Source organism: Stigmatopora argus, chromosome 1, assembly GCF_051989625.1.
Source record: "Stigmatopora argus isolate UIUO_Sarg chromosome 1, RoL_Sarg_1.0, whole genome shotgun sequence".
Lineage (NCBI taxonomy): Eukaryota > Metazoa > Chordata > Actinopteri > Syngnathiformes > Syngnathidae > Stigmatopora > Stigmatopora argus.
This window is the reverse complement of record NC_135387.1, coordinates 8866444-8884763: the sequence shown is the minus strand read 5'-3', so window position 1 is coordinate 8884763 and position 18320 is coordinate 8866444. Positions and strand designations below refer to the sequence as shown.

General features: G+C 40.9%; 3 protein-coding genes across 3 annotated transcripts; 1 reads left to right on the top strand and 2 right to left on the bottom strand.

Moving 5' to 3' along the window:
* Positions 1 to 1083: 1083 nt before the first annotated feature.
* On the bottom strand, positions 1084 to 6325 carry LOC144065891 (cytosolic sulfotransferase 3-like). Its single transcript, XM_077589155.1, has 8 exons — positions 6251 to 6325; positions 4962 to 5108; positions 4760 to 4888; positions 4238 to 4338; positions 4048 to 4174; positions 3884 to 3981; positions 2231 to 2405; positions 1084 to 2139 (listed from the first exon to the last, which is right to left on the bottom strand). The coding sequence occupies exons 2-8, from the start codon at positions 5098 to 5100 to the stop codon at positions 2027 to 2029; spliced, it is 882 nt and encodes a 293-aa protein (XP_077445281.1). The 5' UTR covers positions 5101 to 5108; positions 6251 to 6325; the 3' UTR covers positions 1084 to 2026.
* A 1438-nt stretch (positions 6326 to 7763) lies between these two features.
* wdr46 (WD repeat domain 46) lies at positions 7764 to 13910 on the top strand. The gene is made up of 14 exons (XM_077603356.1): positions 7764 to 7893; positions 8108 to 8236; positions 8889 to 8972; positions 9047 to 9159; positions 9237 to 9324; positions 9452 to 9513; positions 9710 to 9814; positions 10004 to 10154; positions 10250 to 10485; positions 11928 to 12081; positions 12210 to 12357; positions 12758 to 12948; positions 13026 to 13139; positions 13217 to 13910. Exons 1-14 carry the CDS (start codon positions 7837 to 7839, stop codon positions 13331 to 13333), a joined length of 1749 nt encoding a protein of 582 aa, XP_077459482.1. The 5' UTR covers positions 7764 to 7836; the 3' UTR covers positions 13334 to 13910.
* Positions 13911 to 14781: 871 nt separating this feature from the next.
* Positions 14782 to 16346, bottom strand: b3galt4 (UDP-Gal:betaGlcNAc beta 1,3-galactosyltransferase, polypeptide 4). The gene has a single exon (XM_077603347.1). The coding sequence runs from the start codon at positions 15892 to 15894 to the stop codon at positions 14821 to 14823; it is 1074 nt and encodes a 357-aa protein (XP_077459473.1). The 5' UTR covers positions 15895 to 16346; the 3' UTR covers positions 14782 to 14820.
* Positions 16347 to 18320: the final 1974 nt, after the last annotated feature.

The window sequence follows — 18320 nt, the reverse complement described above, 5'->3', positions numbered from 1 at the left end:
TCCCCTAGTGGCCATATTACAAGTGCCGCAGTACACTCTGCTGCTTGCGGCAGATCTGCTTTCCCCAGTTTTATCGCCTGTAGTAGCTGCCGCCTGTGTCTGGAATTCCTGTTTTATGTCTTTCCACATCTACGTTGCCCTCCCATCGCTCACTTTGTAGCTGCGGAAGAGGCCAGGAAAAAAACCTGGAGGGGATGCAGGAGAAACGAAGTGATTCTTGGAAAGGGTTGCACTGCTTCCAGATGTGTGTTTTCATATTGAAGCATTTAACCAATCACATTTCAGCCATTATTTGTTGCCAGTGCCAGGGTCAGAAATCTGCCTCAAGGCCTTCACAATCAGTTCTGCAGGCTCTGCTGCATTAAACAAGCGTCGATAAGACTGTTGCTTTAACCAATCAGATTTCGAGTTGGCAACACCACAATGCCTTTTCGCAGGCGTAGGGATATGTCATTGCCTTCTCGCAGGCGTAGGGATACGTCATTGCCTTCTCGCAGGCGTGGGGATACGTCATCGCTTTCACCAACTATGATTGGCTAGTGATAGAGTGGACTAGCTAGAGCTAACAAACTGTATCTGGAGCGAGCTGCACAAGCAAATATATTGTTGTGTTGATTTAATAGCAGTTTTTTCCAACCCGCAATGGCTGAAGGAGGAGAAGAAATTGATTTGTTTGCAGATTTACTGTCAAAGCGATTTTCAAGACGGACTTTTCAAGAAAAAAAAGCTGGACATCATTAAGAAAGGTTGGACAACTCCAAAGCAAGCAAGCCTGTCACAACCGGGAACGAACATTTTCAGCACTAAATCGAATAAAAACGTATGCCAGAAATACGACAGGACAGGCTCGACTTTCAGCATTAGCTTCGATGGCGATAGAAAAGGAGGAAAGAAAGGAGGATGGATATTGTGTACAGTTAAAAAAGATTTTTGGTGAGTAAAATGTGACTATATTCCTAAATAATATTTCAATTGTATGAGGTTATTATTGATGATTTTTATGTATCGCAGCTGTAGAGGTTTTATAGCCATAAATAACACGCCCACATTGTGTATGTTAAAAATAGCCTGGAACACGCATAGTTCAACTATACATATTTTTTATTTTCAAATATACACATTTTGGTCCAACGTACAGTTTGTTAAATGGGTTGTTGTGCATTAAACCTCCTACTAGACTAGATTTATATTAGCCTTGGTAGGCAGAGTAAGCATCATAATTAGAGGAAAAAGAAAAAATGTGCCCTTAAAAACCCAACTGCTTGTTTTGTCTGAATATCAAAATTGAGATTTTATTTCTTTGTTCAGTTTTTCTTTGTGAAGATTTGCTATAAATGATTCTCCTTTGTTATGCCCTCAGCCAATTATCTTGAACACGGTGATTTATCAACCATTCCTCACCTCTTAATGTGCTTCCCGTTGTCCTGGCTCGTTTTGACTTCTTAACAGATTGGAGTAGCAAATGGCAAACGCATTTGCACTTGCTACAACAACCAGTAATAATTATTATAATAATCGGACATAGGCCCTGTCGTCATCATCAACAACAAAAGCCTAATTGTCATCACACCCAGAAACTGCGTATGCCGAAATTGGTTAAGTACATGCTATCAAGTGCTTTTTTGATTAATGGCCGATTCAAATCTTAGTCACCGCATTTTACTGGAATACCATGTTCACGGACTATAAATTCCACCTGTGTATAAGTCGAAAAAACTAAAAATTTAATTTTGGATTCTGATTTCAGTGTGATTAAAAAATATATAGGTATATATATTTTATATAGTTGTGTGGACAAAAAGTATTCTTAATTGAAAATACTGAAGATGAGCAGAAAGCAGGCTGATTAATCATATAAATTTGACACGTTGCAGAGATCTACATAATACAGTTATGTAGTATATGATCTATCGGACTGTTGACTGAATTATTTCTATCAAGAAAACATAACAAAAAGTTTGCTAATGCCATTTGACTCGCTTTCAAGTGTGGAAACAAAAACCGGTTTGTCCTTTGAGTTTAAGCCTTAAACTTCAGTGCGAAACTGCAATCCCGGAGATGTAATTTTCCGCTTGTAGTGCTCATCACATTGTTTGCTTTGGGCCTTGGTGAAATGATTCTTCCAGTCACCAACTTTGCCTTCAAAAGACAGAGATCAATTTAAATGGCTTTGTAAAAGAACCGCTTTAGAAGAATATAAACGACACACAGTATTTATTATAATCAGTACCTTTTCTCATGAAAGGAGATATTTTCAGATTCATTAAGGGGGCATTGGTGAAGTTGGTCAGTTTGTTGACTTTCATCTTGTCAAATGTCACAGCATCCTTGATGCTTTCCTTTTCCTCGTCTGACGGAGTCAAGCCAAGGAAACTACATAACTTGTCGATCTCCCCTCCCAAGTTCTACGCACAAGAACAGCTTAGTCACACAACAACTAAACATTTTTTGTGAATTCGTAACTTGGGCAAACTCAGAATAGACGCAGACAACTGTACTTTTAGGAGTCTGGTGTTAACTTGTTACAACGGTTAAAAAATCAAAAATAAACCTTGGACTGCATAATAAGATAATAATAATTATTAATATATAATTAAATATTCATAATATATAGATATATAGATTATATAGTAGATATTTATAATATATAATTAGATAAAAAGGATACATGCTAGCCAGAGGGATTCTAGTTGTTCATTAAGTATTTACACTGAAAGAAGTCAAACATTCTAATATTATGTGTCTTTACTTAATTCGTTCATTTTCTGAACCGCTTTATCCTCACATGGGTCGCGGGGGGTGCTGGAGCCCATCCTCACCTGACTTTGGGCCAGAGGCGGGGGACACCCTGAATCGATGGCCAGCCAATCACAGAGCAAGAGGAGACAGACAACCATTCAGACTCACACTCATACCTAAGGGCAATTTAGAGTGTCCAATCAGCCAAGCATGCATGTTTTTTGGAATGTGGGAGGAAACCCACGCAGGAGAACATGCAAACTCCAAACAGGTGGACCGACATGTATTCGAACGCAGGACCCCAGAGCTTTGAGGCCGACACACTAACCACTCATCCGCCGGGCTGCCGTCTTTACTTAATATTAAGTGAAATGAGCAATGCCATGAACATTAGCACATTGCGTTATCTGGGAAACTTTTGTTGGAAAGCGCTAGCGTGTGGCATTGTTCGTACAACTTTTGTTAAAAAGTCAAGTTCTTTTCAGACCATTTAAAAATGGTTATGTTATTTACAGAATATTCTTGGCTGGGATAGGCTCCAGCACCCCTCACGACCCTTGCTGGGAAAAGGAATACGGAAAATGACTGAATGTTTCTGCAGGACCTTTGTATGAAAAGAAAGGGCAAAAATATGGTACTCGGTCGTTTGGTCGCCGGACTTTTGGTCGCCAGACTTTTGGTCGCCGGACGTTTGGTCGCCCGGAAGGTTATTGATAATTACCATTTAATTGTTGCTCAAATTCCCTAAATACAAACTGCGAATTATCATTTAGTCATACTTAATGCCCTATTAATTATAAGGCTAAAGAAAAAGCTCCAAATTTGCCGTACTTTTATTGTGTTTTGTTGGAGAACTTGTTAAGACCCTGACTGACGTCCCTTCCTAAGGGGACAACTCATGTACATACAAACTCTTATACACTCACACGTCCGCTCAGTGAAACTGCTCAGGGCCATTGTTGGCTTTTATTGATGCGTAGACCGTGTTGTTTTACCTTGTTTTGTCGCCGGTCTTTTGGTCGCCCGTTGTTTGGGTCCGGGCGACCAAAAGACCGCGACCAAAAGACCGCGACCAAAAGACCGCGACCAAAAGTCCGGCGACCAAAAGACCGGCGACCAAACGACCGCACACGAAAAATATCACCTCAGTCAGGTCTTCATAGAAAATATAATGCAGATTTGGATATGTTTGCTTCTTCTCCCACCAGCCGACCACATGCTCATGCCAAGCCCCATACGCCACTGAAGACACAAAGGGTTGATTCATGAAGGAGCGTTTATGGTTAAAATTGTACTATTTTATCTCACTGTTCCCCTCCATGAATCTTTGCAGGAAGCCATCCCATTCTCCGGGTGCAGGATGGATGCTGTTCATGCGGCTAAAGTGGAAATGTGACACTACAACATCCTTTGGGTTACGAGCTATGTAGATTGTCTGCACAAGAAACAAAATGTGCATTCAATTCTTTACCAACTACATTACAGATGGTTGACTTACCTTACAGTTGTTCTCCCAAAATGTGTCTGGCACAAAGTGAACCGGCAGATGAGTTTTAATGAGACGAGGAGTGATGGTCAGCTGGTCTGCCAGGTCTTTTCCTTAATGGAGAAGAGAACCAATAATTGCATTTCAAGCATGACCACATGGTCAGATGGGTGATGCTATCATTCATTGTATCAATGCAACACTTTTTCATGTTTGGACAGGGGTGGCGAACAAGTGAGACACAAAGAGCCAACATTTTAAACTGTGAGAGTTAAAGAGCCACACCTCACGTCAGAAGCAGCATAAAAAAATTCAATCTGCATAATTCTTTTTTAATATATGATTCATTCTTTGTTTTTAATGGGCCCTGATGAATTTGAGAGTTTTAAGAGAAAATACAAATAAGAGAAACATGAAACGAGGCAAAGAGCCAGAGTATATGAAATAGGATATGAAGCAAAGGGCCGCACGCGGCTCGAGAGCCACTTGTTCGTTACCCCTGTGCTAGGGTTATGGAAAACAGCTTTTTTTAACCTTTGGGATGACCAGGAATGCAAAGCTCCAGAAAGGGTACTCGCATATATAAGGGGAGCGATGTCTCTTTCTCTGGATGTGTTTTTCCAAAGTACAGGCGATCTAGCAGGTAGCAGGCCCATGTGGTTCCTAAGGTAAAAATATGTCTTATTTATTTTTAAATTGTGGGAAAATACATTAAAACCAATATTTATATCCTGACCTGATTTAGGGTATGAGGCTATGACAATATCGTCCGGTTTGGCCTTGAATTTCTTTACGTTTTCCCAGTTGTCAGTAAAGAATTTTGTCATTGAGACGCCATTGAAGTCAAAGAGTTCTGGTCGAGGTGGTTCCTCCATTTGTTTTTCTGTTTAAATGAAACATCAGTATGAGAGAATAATCTACAACAGTAATTTCATTTGCATGCAGTTGTCATTTACTTTGAATAATGTGTCTTTGATAATTGACCATTACAATGACATAGTGACTCGCATAATAAGTCATTTTACTAAATGGCAAAGCGTATAATTGGGTACTTGGACGTTTGGTCGCCGGACGTTTGGTCGCCGGATGTTTGGTCGCCGGACGTTTGACAACATGACAGAGAGTTTACTGTTGAAACCAGCTCTCAAAATTATATTCATGAGAGAGAGAGTTTAATATCTAAATATCTACTGTTGAAACCAGCTCTCAAAATTATATTCATGAGAGAGAGAGTTTAATATCTAAATATCTACTGTTGAAACCAGCTCTCAAAATTATATTCACCCGGGCGACCAAACGTCCGGCGACCAAACGTCCGGGCAACCAAACGTCCAGGCGACCAAACGTCCGACGACCAAACGTCCGGCGACCAAACGTCCGGTCACGGTATAATTGACCTGACCACCTGTTGATACATACATATGTATACATACCATTTTGGGGTTCTGTTGACACACCTAGATTTCATGTTATATCACTGAGTAAAAATAATTAGAGGTGATTCATATTTATTTCAGTACATCGTTTTGTGAACATAAGTGGCTTGGCTCAATAACAGGAGAAACGCCAGCCAAAGCGCCTAAAGGAAGAATGGTGGAGGAATTGTATAGTGAGTCCTTTTTTCTCTTCTGATCTACATTATACACTTGCAAAACATAGTGCCGTGACATAAAGTAAATATCTTTTTAGAGCATTTTTTTACTTTTGGCCCAAAATTTTAGTGATGTTATAATCATGGTCATCCACACCATTAAAACATTAATGAACTTGACAAGCTCTCAAATGATCATTAAAACATCAAAGAAACTTTGTTTTCATTACCACTATATATCCTGTACAGATTGTCAGATGGTATGTTTTCTATTGTACAATAGGTCCCATGCATACCTACAGACTTGACAAAATGATCAGACTACTCCAAGTTGTGTTACAAATGTATAGTACAATAAAATTGAGTACAACTCACAATGAAGTGAAGCCTATTTGCATGAAGGAAACAAAACAAACATTTAAAGAGCCACTTACACTGAGCAAGCAATTCTCGGGTGTGCTGGAATGGCGTACAGTTGAAGTGATTTCCTACAAGTGAGAGCATGTTACAATAATTGACTCTGTTACGTCATAAATTTGTTTCGGGGGAGGATTCACCAACCAGTTCATGAAAAATAGTCACGTCTACAAATTACAAGGGAACAATTGAAAGGAAAGGAACTGAAATAACAACACCTATTGCCTATTCTTGTTTATTTATTTTTACAGTGATTCCGGCGGCTTGAGTGGTTAGCGCGTCGGCCTCACAGCGCTGGGGTCCTGAGTTCGAATCCAGGTCGGTCCACCTGTGGGGATTTTGCATGTTCTCCCCAGGCCTGCGTGGGTTTCTTCTGGGTACTCCAGTTTCCTCCTAGATTCCAAAAACACACATGATAGGCTGATTGGACACTCTAAATTGCCCCTGAAGTTGGGGTTTCCACTTTATTTATTTGTTATTATTATTTATTGATTATTTATTTGTGCACTTCATGGTGAAGCTTTAAATCTCATTATACTTTTATAATTAAAATAAAAGCATTGAATTCAATTCAACTCGTATGTTCAGTCACCTTGGCAAACTCTTCCCTCGGAGGCACAGTGATGTGCCAATCTCTAATTTTTCCAGAATTTTGTTCATCATGAAATTGAAGCAGTCATCTGTTAAAAATAAATCAAAAGCATCTGGTATATATTTAATTTATTATGAGTGAGCGAGGGCGGCCCGGTGGAGCGAGTGGTTAGCACATTGGCCTCGCAGCTCTGGGGTACTGGGTTCAAATCCAGCTCATGTCCATCTGTGTGGAGTTTGCATGTTCTCCCCGGGCCTGCATGGGTTTCCTCCGGGTACTCCGGTTTCCTCCCACATTCCAAAGACACGCATGATAGGCTGATTGGACACTCTAAATTGCCCCTAGTTATGAGTGTGAGTGTGCATGGTTGTCCGTCTCCTTGTGCCCTGCCATTGGCTGGCCACCGATCCAGGCTGTCCCACGCCTCTGGCCCGGAGTCAGCTGGGATAGGCTCCAGCACCCCCTTGAGGATAAAGCGGTCCAGAACATGAGCTGAGATGAGAGAGCGAGAGAGAAAGTTGTACTACAACTTTCTGACGCCAGGTGACGTTACATTATACTTTTAAAGAATAACACAATGAACTGTGTATTTTTGTTATTACTAATAGTACGTATGTTGTAATAGTAATGATGTTGAATGTAGTCAAAATGATATTCGTTTTTTCTATGTAAATAACATTTCTAACCTCAGTTGTTTGTTACGTCTTTATTCAAATGCATGTCTTTTTTTACTGAACTAAAGTGTTGTGCTACTATGAGTCCTATTCAACATTTTAACCATTGTAGCGTCAAATATAAGTAACTGTCAAATATCATGATAATAGCGATAGTAATACACATTTTATATAATTGTTGCATGTTTTTCAATGTTACGTTGGAATTTTTAAGAATTTATTTTTTAATATATGTACATGCATTTTACATAGGGTAACGTGATCTATAACCGGTAGTACGTAGAGTTTTTAACGGAAGTGATGTCTCTCTAAGGAAGTGAAAAGGTACACAACAAAGATGGCGGCTGCCGAAGAGGAGGTGGTGAAGAAGTCACACGTGGTGAAAAAGAGAAAGGTAATACACAACTAAACTAAGAAAGTATGATTGCAGTCACATGCATTAGTTGATGTCAGCCTAAACGGTAATATTTCGACTTAGAAAAAAATAGCACAAGTGAGTGACATTGAGCTGCTTTAGCAACGCGTGCTAACTGGTTTCGTTCTGAGTGCACATTCAAAGCTGAGTAAACTCCATTTAATTATGTCTGATAAACGTGTATTTATAACAGTCTGTAGGTCGTTACTGGAACGAGAATGAAGACAAAATCAGATATGGAAAACAAGGTGCTGTTGCTGATGAAAAGCCACGGAACCCTGCAAAAAGGAGGAAGAAATTTCATAAAAAGTCCATCTCTGGGGTAAGGCAATTGTTAGGTTATTTTATTTTGGTCAAGTCATCGTGCCACAGAAGACTACTTAAATCTGAGTATATTTACTCTAGTGTTTAAACGTATAAGGCTTTGGTTGATTCATATATACTAATATATCATGTTTGTAAATCATCATCAGGTGAACATTTAATAATGGATAAACATGAGGTTCAAGTATATTGTGTAAAATATTAATTGGTGGCTTTAACTGTGGACATTTACAATGTTACCAACAACAAATCATTTCAATATGAATTGGAAATATGGCAAACTTTTTGATGAATGTAAATAAATGTTGTTTTTTATGGGGGTCAACAGAAGCTAAAAAAAATTAGGGCTGTCAAAAGCCACATACAAGGCTAAATTATTTGAATAGCACAATTCAACACAAGGTAATTCAAAAAGGTTTTGTTCACAAAAAAATCCCAAACACAAATATTACATAACATAATATAAATTAAATTTCTTTTTTCCCGACGTTGAATCACAAATTGTCTTTTTTGTATCGAAAATCTTTCAGACCTTACTAACAGAATACAATTTGCAAATAAACAAACAGGATACAATACTGTTTATATACTAGTAATTGTTTCAGGAATACTGTCGATCTTAACTATACTAATTATCTGGCCATCCTCAGAAACAGGATGCTTTCCCTGGACCTGCTCCTATCCCAGCAGCTAGTTTGCAAAAATACACCAGGAAAGGGAAAACCAATCAAAAGGTCAGCATATTGTAAAGCTTTATCCTCCTATTCCTATGTAGCTGCTGGCTGTAAGCAAATATACTTTTTTCTAGATCAACGAAGATCACACTAAGCTGAAAGAAGCCATTGCCCGTTCAGATGAAGCCTCAGAAATGGCAGAGAAACAAGCTGCCCGGTTCGACCTTCTTCTCCCAGAGGAAGCAGGGTAAAATCTCCACGGCTTGGAAAGATAATTGACATAAAATGCCACTCTTCTATAACCTTATTTAATGGCTTGCTCAGGTTTATAGAAGGAGACGAAGATGAGGACACATGTACAATCTCGCAGCAGGATATCGCCGATGCTGTTGATATATCGTCTGGGACCAAGGTGGGCAACAAATAACATACTTTATTTAAAATAACAAGCTTATCTATTTCAGTTGAAATGTAGATATGTTATACAGGAACTATTTTACTCATTGCTAACAAATTTTTCCTTGCTTCTTATTTGTCAGCATTTTGACCTGGATCTGTCTCAATTTGGACCATACCGATTGGATTATAACAAGACTGGTCGGTTAGTGCCTGCTTTCTAGTTGTTCTATAATTCTTTTTGTATTTTTTAAATCAATCACTGTAATTCTTAAGTGTAGTGAACAGACGTAAACCTACCCAACCCCCAAAATGTAGTCAATGGGCACCGAGGAATATTTTTCTTCGCAGTTTGCGTAAATTTCCAGTGCTGATTTGTTCTTCTCAATGTCTCGATTCAGTCACTTGTTACTTGGTGGGAAGAGAGGCCACTTGGCTTGTATCGACTGGCAGTCCAAACAGCTCATGTGTGAGATAAATGTGATGGAGACAATCACGGATGTACGGTAAGCCTTCCACACAACCACACAGTAAATTGACCAGATCCCAAATTACCCAATGTGATACTAGAACTATATCTGTGTGGGGGAATATGTAAATAGAATAGAATTCAAAGTCAGTGCTTCTCATGAGCTTGCTTGTGATTCCAGTTGTTTTTCTTATCCACCCTTTCGCAACTCAACAAAAATATTCAGGTGGCTTCACACCGAGACCATGTTTGCAGTGGCTCAGAAAAAGTGGCTGTACATTTACGATTCCAATGGGATAGAGCTACACTGCATCCGCAAGTTCAATGATGTCCTTCGCATGCAGTTTCTGCCCTACCACTTTTTGCTGGCCACCGCTGTAAGTTTTCCATGCATTATGTTTATGTCTATATTTGAAAGGCCGGTGGTCTGTTCCCTTGTAAAATCCCATCCTTAATTTTCACTGTTTTTCAGAGCGCGACAGGCTTCCTACAATATCTTGACGTATCTGTGGGGAAAGAAGTCGCTGCCATCAGTACCAAGGCGGGTCGCCTGGATGTGATGTGCCAGAACCCTAACAATGCTATCATCCATCTTGGCCATCCCAACGGCACTGTTACCCTCTGGTCGCCCAGTCAAAAAGAAGCCCTTGTCAAGATGCTCTGTCATCACGGAGGATTGCGCTCCGTTGCCGTGGACAAAACGGGAACGTAAGTCAAAATGAAACATGGCGTGAATATATTGCTTGAGTGCCAGTTCTGGTCCTGTTGTTTAAATACAGAGTATATCGACTTTTCTTACCGTGAATAGTAAAAAAAAAAACTAAATAGACAGAAACACGGAAGCAAAACTGAGTTCGGTTGTACTTTATTTAGCCATTTTACAATGTACTCACCCACAAATTGTCCAAATGAGTCATCAAAAATGCTGAGTTTTATACGTTCGTCCAGGCGGCCACAATCTGTTCGCAAATAGTAGCTAGCTAGTAGCTAGCGTAACTTTTCCAACGCTGCTTTCCATGCTTCGTCAAGCTGTGTTGATGTCGATGTATACAGGCCACAATCCATTCACAAATAGTAGCTAGCGTAACTTTTCCAACGCTGCTTTCCATGCTTCGTCAAGCTGTGTTGATGTCGATGTATACAGGCCACAATACATTCGCAAATAGTAGCTAGCAAAACTTTTCCAACGCTGCTTTCCATGCTTCGTCAAGCTGTGTTGATGTCGATGTATACAGGCCACAATCCATTCGCAAATAGTAGCTAGCTAGTAGCTAGCGTGACTTTTCCAACGCTGCTTTCCATGCTTCGTCAAGCTGTGTTGATGTCGATGTATACAGGCCACAATCCATTGGGTGTATTGACAAAAGAACTACATATCCCAGCAGTCACTGCGCACCGGAAATAGAGTCTGGGGCTGCTTGCCGTAGTTGCCAGCACTATTGCCGTTCGATATTCATCCATATTTATAAAGTTCGCAGTCTAGCTTTGAATGCTCTGTTGACGCCAACATCTAGCGGCAGGGTTTCTTTTGTAAATCCAGTCGGAATGACGGCGAGCATCAAATTAGTGTGCTCGCCGTCATACTGGGTGTATTGACAAAATAACTATATATCCCAGCAGTCACTGCGCCGTACTTTTTTCTACGGGAAAAATAGTAGAGTCGGGGGCTGCTTGCTGTAGTTGTGAGAGCTGGTGAGGATGGAGTAGCCTATCGACTGATTTTTTTTTAATCGTGATAACAATTTTAGTATTGGTCCATGTATAAAGCGCACTGGATTATAAGGCGCCCTGTTTGTTTTGGAGAAAATTTAAGACTTTTATGTGCGCCTTATAGTCGTGAAAATACGGTAGTTTAGGGCAAATGTCAAATATGTATTTGTATATACAGCCTATTTATTCACAGCATATTCAGATATATATGGTAGCTCAATCAGGGGTTCTGAGAACCAAATTTTAAAAGCGGAAAAGTACTTCTAAGCACATGTCCTCGCATTATTAGGCATACAATATGTTTTGATGAGAGGAATTTGTTACTAGAGCTATCATTCGAATTGTGAATCGCAGTAATAGGGCAAAGATGGCATTTCTTTTTTTCTTTTTTCTTTTTTTTTGCCCAGCCCTACTAACTACTATTTTACCTGTTTTGCCAGATATATGGTGACGTCAGGCATGGACAAAAAGCTGAAGGTGTTTGACGTCAGAACTTTCCGGCCTATCAATTCTTACTTCCTCCCTGCTGGAGCTTCCTGTCTCTCGCTGAGCCAGCGAGGGCTTCTGTCTGCAGCCACAGGGGATGTCGTCCAGGTCAGTCGGATTATCTTGAGTGAACACGGCATGGCTGCCACTCCATTTCAACTTTTCAAAAGCAAATCCTTCATTTGAATTGCTCAATATTTGCCAAACTGCTTCTTATCTTTTATTTTTTATTTCAGGTTTACAAGGATGTGTGGAGTTCTCAAGTGGTTAAACCTTACCTGGCCCACAGAGTACAGGCCGCTGCATGGGGGCTACAGTTTTGCCCTTTTGAGGATGTGCTCGGCATCGGTCACGGGAAAGGCTTCACGAGCATGCTCGTACCAGGTTTGACTTGATTTGGCCACAGTGTTACTATTAACGGATTTGAATTGGGCATGCCCAGATACAGATTTTTTTTCACCTTCGATCCCATTTTATTTAAGATGTTTTGCCGATACCAATCCGATACCCATATTTTTAGATTAGTAAAAAATAATACAAAAAGTGATATAACCAGTAAATGACAAATCATATTTTTCCTGTTAAAGGGAGGCATGTTGGTACTAAATGCACTGTTTACAATTTCTACACAATACTCTGTTACAAAAGATTAGTATGACTGACTACTGGATCCAATCTTGTGACAAAATCAGATACCCCAAAATTAGCTCTATTGGGTGCCGATACCGAGTATCGGATCGGGGCATCGCTAGTTTGAATAGTTACATGACATTTTCATTTCCAGGAGCCGGGGAGCCAAACTTTGACGCCTTAGATTCGAATCCATACCGCAACGCCAAACAGAGGCAGGAATGGGAGGTTAAGGCGCTGCTTGAAAAGCTCCAGCCGGAGCTTATCAGTCTGGATCCCACTCAACTGGGGAAGGTTGATCTTGCGACATTCCAGCAAAGGCACCAAGACCGTGTGCAAGCACTGGTTAGTTTTAGGAGGCTTACAGTGGAAGCTCAAAGTTTGAAAAATCTGCTCAACTTGAATGAAAACTCTATTTCCAGGGCTTCGATCCTCTTGCCAGAGAGAAATTTGTCCCCAGGAATAAGAAAAAAGGTCGCAGCTCAGCAGGGAATTTGGAAAGGCGAAAGAAGAAAGTGGCTGATATTGACTTGAGGGTAAGTGTGATAACAGTCGCCAATCACAAGTTGCCATTTCTACCTGGACTCAAAAAGCTATTGTTTTCACCGTCCAGGACCTAATAGTGCAAAGTATGGAGGACAAAAAGAAGATAGCTGAGGAAAGAAAGGCAAAGGAAACGAAGATGGGAGTGTTTGCGAGCCACAAATCTGCTCTAGACAGATTTAAATAATAGATCAAAACACTACAACATCTTCATCACGTACACCAACTGTGTGTGGGTGAAACAAGTCGAGCTGAAGGAGGAAAATGCTTCTGAGCAATAGCTGTCATTTCGCCTTTTCAATGCCTAAAGCACTTCCTGTCTATCTACCAGGATGTGTGCCTGACCTGGTGCATGTACAGCTGAATTGACAGTGAAACCTACACAAAAGGGGCATCAGTATGGTTTCTAACTGGAGGGGGGTAGGACTGCCTCCACTATGACTGTGTATTGTAACTCATGGATTGATTTAACAGATTAACCTAAAAAGTTTTACCATCCTACGTACAGTATTTCTTACTGTTTGTCATTGGCAGTTGAAAGGTTTGTTTTCACCGATTCTCTGGCTATTGTTTTACTGAAACAGAATTCAAGTGGGAAAAAAACAGCAACGATTTGGTTGCCTTAGTGAGCATGCTTCCTGTAATTTACTTCCTGTTCTAGGTTAAAAAATTACAGTGCTGTTTAAGCAATGTACTTTGACCCATTTGAAATTGCTCTATAACAGTGCATTGAAATAAAGCCGGTCGGTGTCCATGACATAAAATCAGATTTGTTTATTGAAAGACTACATCCCATTCATAATCCATATGTAAACAATTTTCTTTACTAAGAACACATTGAATGGATGAGTGCAGAAGGACAAATTAATAACTAGATGGGTCAATACCACCAAACTGAATCACTGTTGTCTTGCTACAAAACATATATACTGTTCAGTGTGATACTCACATGGTCTCAGTGCAATTTTCTCAGTTACCTAATAAAATATTCGCTTTAGAAGCCAGCAGAGTTAGTGCCATTTGATGTAAACTATGCAGACTAAAGTAATTGTTTCCCTGTAATAGTTTCATATTTCAAAAACCAAGAACTTTCTAATAAACTGCCAGCTTTCCTAGTATTTTGATTTGTGTAGCTGTCACTGCAAGTAAATTCCTTCCCTAACTCCAAGTGCAGTTATGTCAATAATTGTATGTATCTGCAGGCGTTTTTTTTTTTTTTTTTTTTTACATCTGAGCAACTCAACCCAACGGCATTGTTTGCTTTTTTCCCTCATTTGCTCACATACCAAACACACAAATAATACTACATACTGCCAAAACTATTAATTCACAGAATGTGCCTAGCTAATGAATTGATCATATTTGATAGGGTTTAGTACAAAGTGTGTTTAACTCTTCAGAGTGTGTTCATGGGATTTTTGTGACCAATTGCTCAGAAGTCCATCAAAGTCAAACACTGATTTTAACCAAGCATGGAAATTGTTCTTTTCTTCAACGTCATCTCATTGGTGTTCCATTGCGTTGTGTTCAGTTAAGTCGCTATTAGGCAAATTGATTGTTAGCTTCACAAGTCGCTGAAATAAAAACCTAGCTTACTGTCCCACCTGAAAATGGGTATTGTTTTCCAACGAAAATGAGTCCCACTCCCTCATATCTCCTTCCCCAGCCCGTGAGCTATCCCAGTAAGGCCCCGACTTTGCACATCCCGAGCGAGGCTTTCATCCTCAACCATGGGCACTGTCCTGATGAGTGGATATCGGACCAGTAACGTTGCATTTCTGTGGGTGCGACGTGGTGAACTGACACCATGGCCTGATAACAGCAGCGCCCGTACGGTATGGACGGCCCACCAGAGAACAGTGGCGAGTGCGTTGGCTTTATACCGGCTGTACGGGCGCAAACCCCTACAAAAATGTCTTCGGGTAAGTGGGTTTCAGCCAGAGGGGACACAGAGGCAGCAGAGTATACTTTCAGCAGCGCGGAGCGTGACAGGACATAAGCAGTTCCGCTACAATAATCCGGAAAGACTGCGGATTTGTAGGCCGACATGGGGGTGTAGTGCTTACTGCCGGGGTCCCGGTTGGGGGCCACGTGTAGATGCACCCGACCGAGGTACAAGTCCGTTTGTCCGTGGTGGCGGCTCTTGTTGAGCAGGGTCAGGAGTCCGCTGGGGTTGAATAGGACGTCGTCATCCACTTTGGCCAGGAAGTGAGCCTGCGGGCAGAAGTGGAGAACCCACCTCTGAAGGGCTAAAGTCTTGAGGGTCAGGTTGGAGTAGGTGTCCAAGAAGCGCCCCTTGACCAGGTCTCCTTTCTCCTTGGCCTCGTCAACGAGAAGCTTGGACAGGGCGCGATCGGACGGCAGCCCCACCACGAAGAGGGTCAAAACTCTCAGACCGTTCACTACGGTTTCCCCACCCCAGGTGGACCGGATGGCCTGACGTGCCCTGTGGTGGGCTGGAGCCGAGGTGACCATGGTGATGAGGTAGGGCTTGGCTCGCTGGCAAACTAACGGACTGGGCATGAGGAGAAAGTCATCGGGTCTGACGAGAGGGGCGTTCTGCGGGTGGAAGTGGCCGGAGTGCGGCAGGGAGCTCATGCCCATGGACGTGATCCACGACTCGATGACGTCCACGAAGAGCAGCGTGAAAAGGGCGATGCCGCCGGTCCCTGCGCAAAACAACCAGAGGAAGCGACTCCCCCGTTTTGCGAAGCGGGGCGTGCTAATCCAAAATCCCCGGCCGGGCATCGTCGCGCCCTCCCCGGTGCCTCAGCGGATTCTGCGCCCGTCCATTCTCAGTGGAGTGGTTCGAACTAGCGATTACGACAAGCGTGGTTAAGTACGTATTCCAATCGACCCACCAATCGCTCGGGGTCTTGATCATGGCTGAGGCTCACGTGACTGCGGCCGTTTCTCTTTGAAGTCAAGTCGGCCGCGCTTTATTTTCGGTTGCCCTCTTCCTTGAAGTTTTATGGTAAAGAAGCGGGCAAAGCATGAACGGGGAAAAAATAAAACGGCGGGTCACCGCCGAATCCGAATCGAGCGCTGGTAAAGATGCCATATTGACGAATAAACGTCACTTTTTAAATAAAGAAAATAAAATTACGCCATTGATTGTCTGAACATAAAAGGGAATCCCAATGATTGCGTCACCAGACAGTTCCAGCACAGGGTAATTAATAAATGGAGTGTGTCGTTGAAAAACTAAGGTTTAATCCTCAATTTTACCGTAAAACCAAAAGGAATAGGGCAACCGAAAATGAAGCGCAGCTGGTTTGACTACTGAAAGAGAATCAGCGCCTCACTTGACCGCAGTCTCACGTGCGACAGATGTGTACGTAGATAAGGAAAACGCACACTCACTGTTGGAACTGTGGTCAAGCCGTCCTTCACTCAGAAAAAAAAGTCAAGATTCTTGTTTTAATTATGTGCATTACGGTGGCGTCATTCATTTCACGCTCATTCCAGCAGTTTTTAAAAAAGGAGTAAAAACAACCTGGGATACCAACTTCTGTAATTCTGAGGTATACTAGACGAACCCCAGAGTCGAACATTTTTATTTATTTATCATTTATTCATCGATTTATTTTTCATTTTTCATCAGTTTTTGTTTAAATGACAACAAAATCATACAATTCAATTCAATCCATTCAATAAAGTACTCCCATGAAAACCTGATGTTGTATTTTTCAATAAAAGTACTTAATTAAACTATCATGGCATCTTTGATAAAAAATACCCCCCAAAATAATCTGTGACAAACCCATGCATTTCTCTATTACTGAGGGATTCGAGGCTAGACCAAGACTCAAAGTAAGATATTCCCATCAAAATCTGATGTTGTATTTGGAAATAAAGGTACTTAAAAATATTGTTATCATAGTCCTTCCAATTTACCGTATTTACTCGCATTCAAGCCACTCCCGCGTATAAACTGCACCTTTAAAATTGTCTTAAAATCGTTGAATTTTACAATTTCTCGCGTATAAGATGCCCCGTGATTCCAAATTTTAACCTCCATATTCATGGTTTTAATAGGAAGTACAAATGTGTTACTTTAAAGGGAAAATCTTAAGAAATATCATCACACGTGCTATTCCTGAGATACAGTATGAATCAAAAGCACATTATTAGGGTCAATATCATAAGAAATTAATTCATCCAGTAATGGTTGTTTTCTTACTGCAAAACAGAAAATAACCAACCGCTTTTGCTCGTTTTGTGTTTTTGCTGCTTTTCTGTCTTAATGATTTGATATAATGATTCTTAAAGATCCCATATACTTTGCTTTGCTTTGTACTTTGTACTTTGTACTTTGTACTTTGTACTTTGTGCTTTGTGCTTCGTTGTTCTGTGGCCTTTGCGACTCGGCCCCACCCGTCGTGTGGCTTGGTTTCTTTGTGCTAGTCTACAATGTCTTGTGTGTCTTGTGTCTGTCTTCCTACTGCGACCAAGAAATTTCCCAAATACGGGATGAAATAAAGTTCTAACCTAAGCTAAATACTAAATGTTACTTTGCTGACATCTACTTGAAATTGCCAACACGCAATTTATAGCAAACTCATATAAGGATGATCAATACAACATGGAACAAGTTATCAAATTGGATTTGAATAAAAAAAAGAAATGAAATAATCATTTTGGAAAGTCAAATTGTCCTTGCCCCCCATCAGAGGTGGAATAAGAGAAAACAATTCCTTCCTTTGGTAGGTGGCGATTGAATGTGTAAACAAGTACATACCAGAGTCAACCTTATCTTATCTATAAGGAGGAAAGTTCATATGTTCACAGAAAGAACTATAAAGGCACTTTGCAAACTAGCCGGAAGAAGGTAAGAGTACAGCAATGAATGAATACGTCTAATTGTACACGATTATTTGAAAATGGGTCAACGACTAATAAACAGAAAAGCTCTTTTCGTCCTTGTGCTGTGAAATGAGTTCATCACTTTGTACAATTCAGATTCTTCAAATGGATTGCATGGATATGCTCGTCAGTGGAAGAGAATGTGCAAATTTGGGGGCATTCCAGGTCATTTTCCGTTGATTTCCAGTCACTCTGTTGATTTGGGGGCATTTGGAGAACATTTCCTGTTCCTGTTCCACCGAATTATGGGTCCCCAAATGAATAGGAATTGAGCAGAGTGACCTGTTTGCTTGATTTTCAAAAGACAA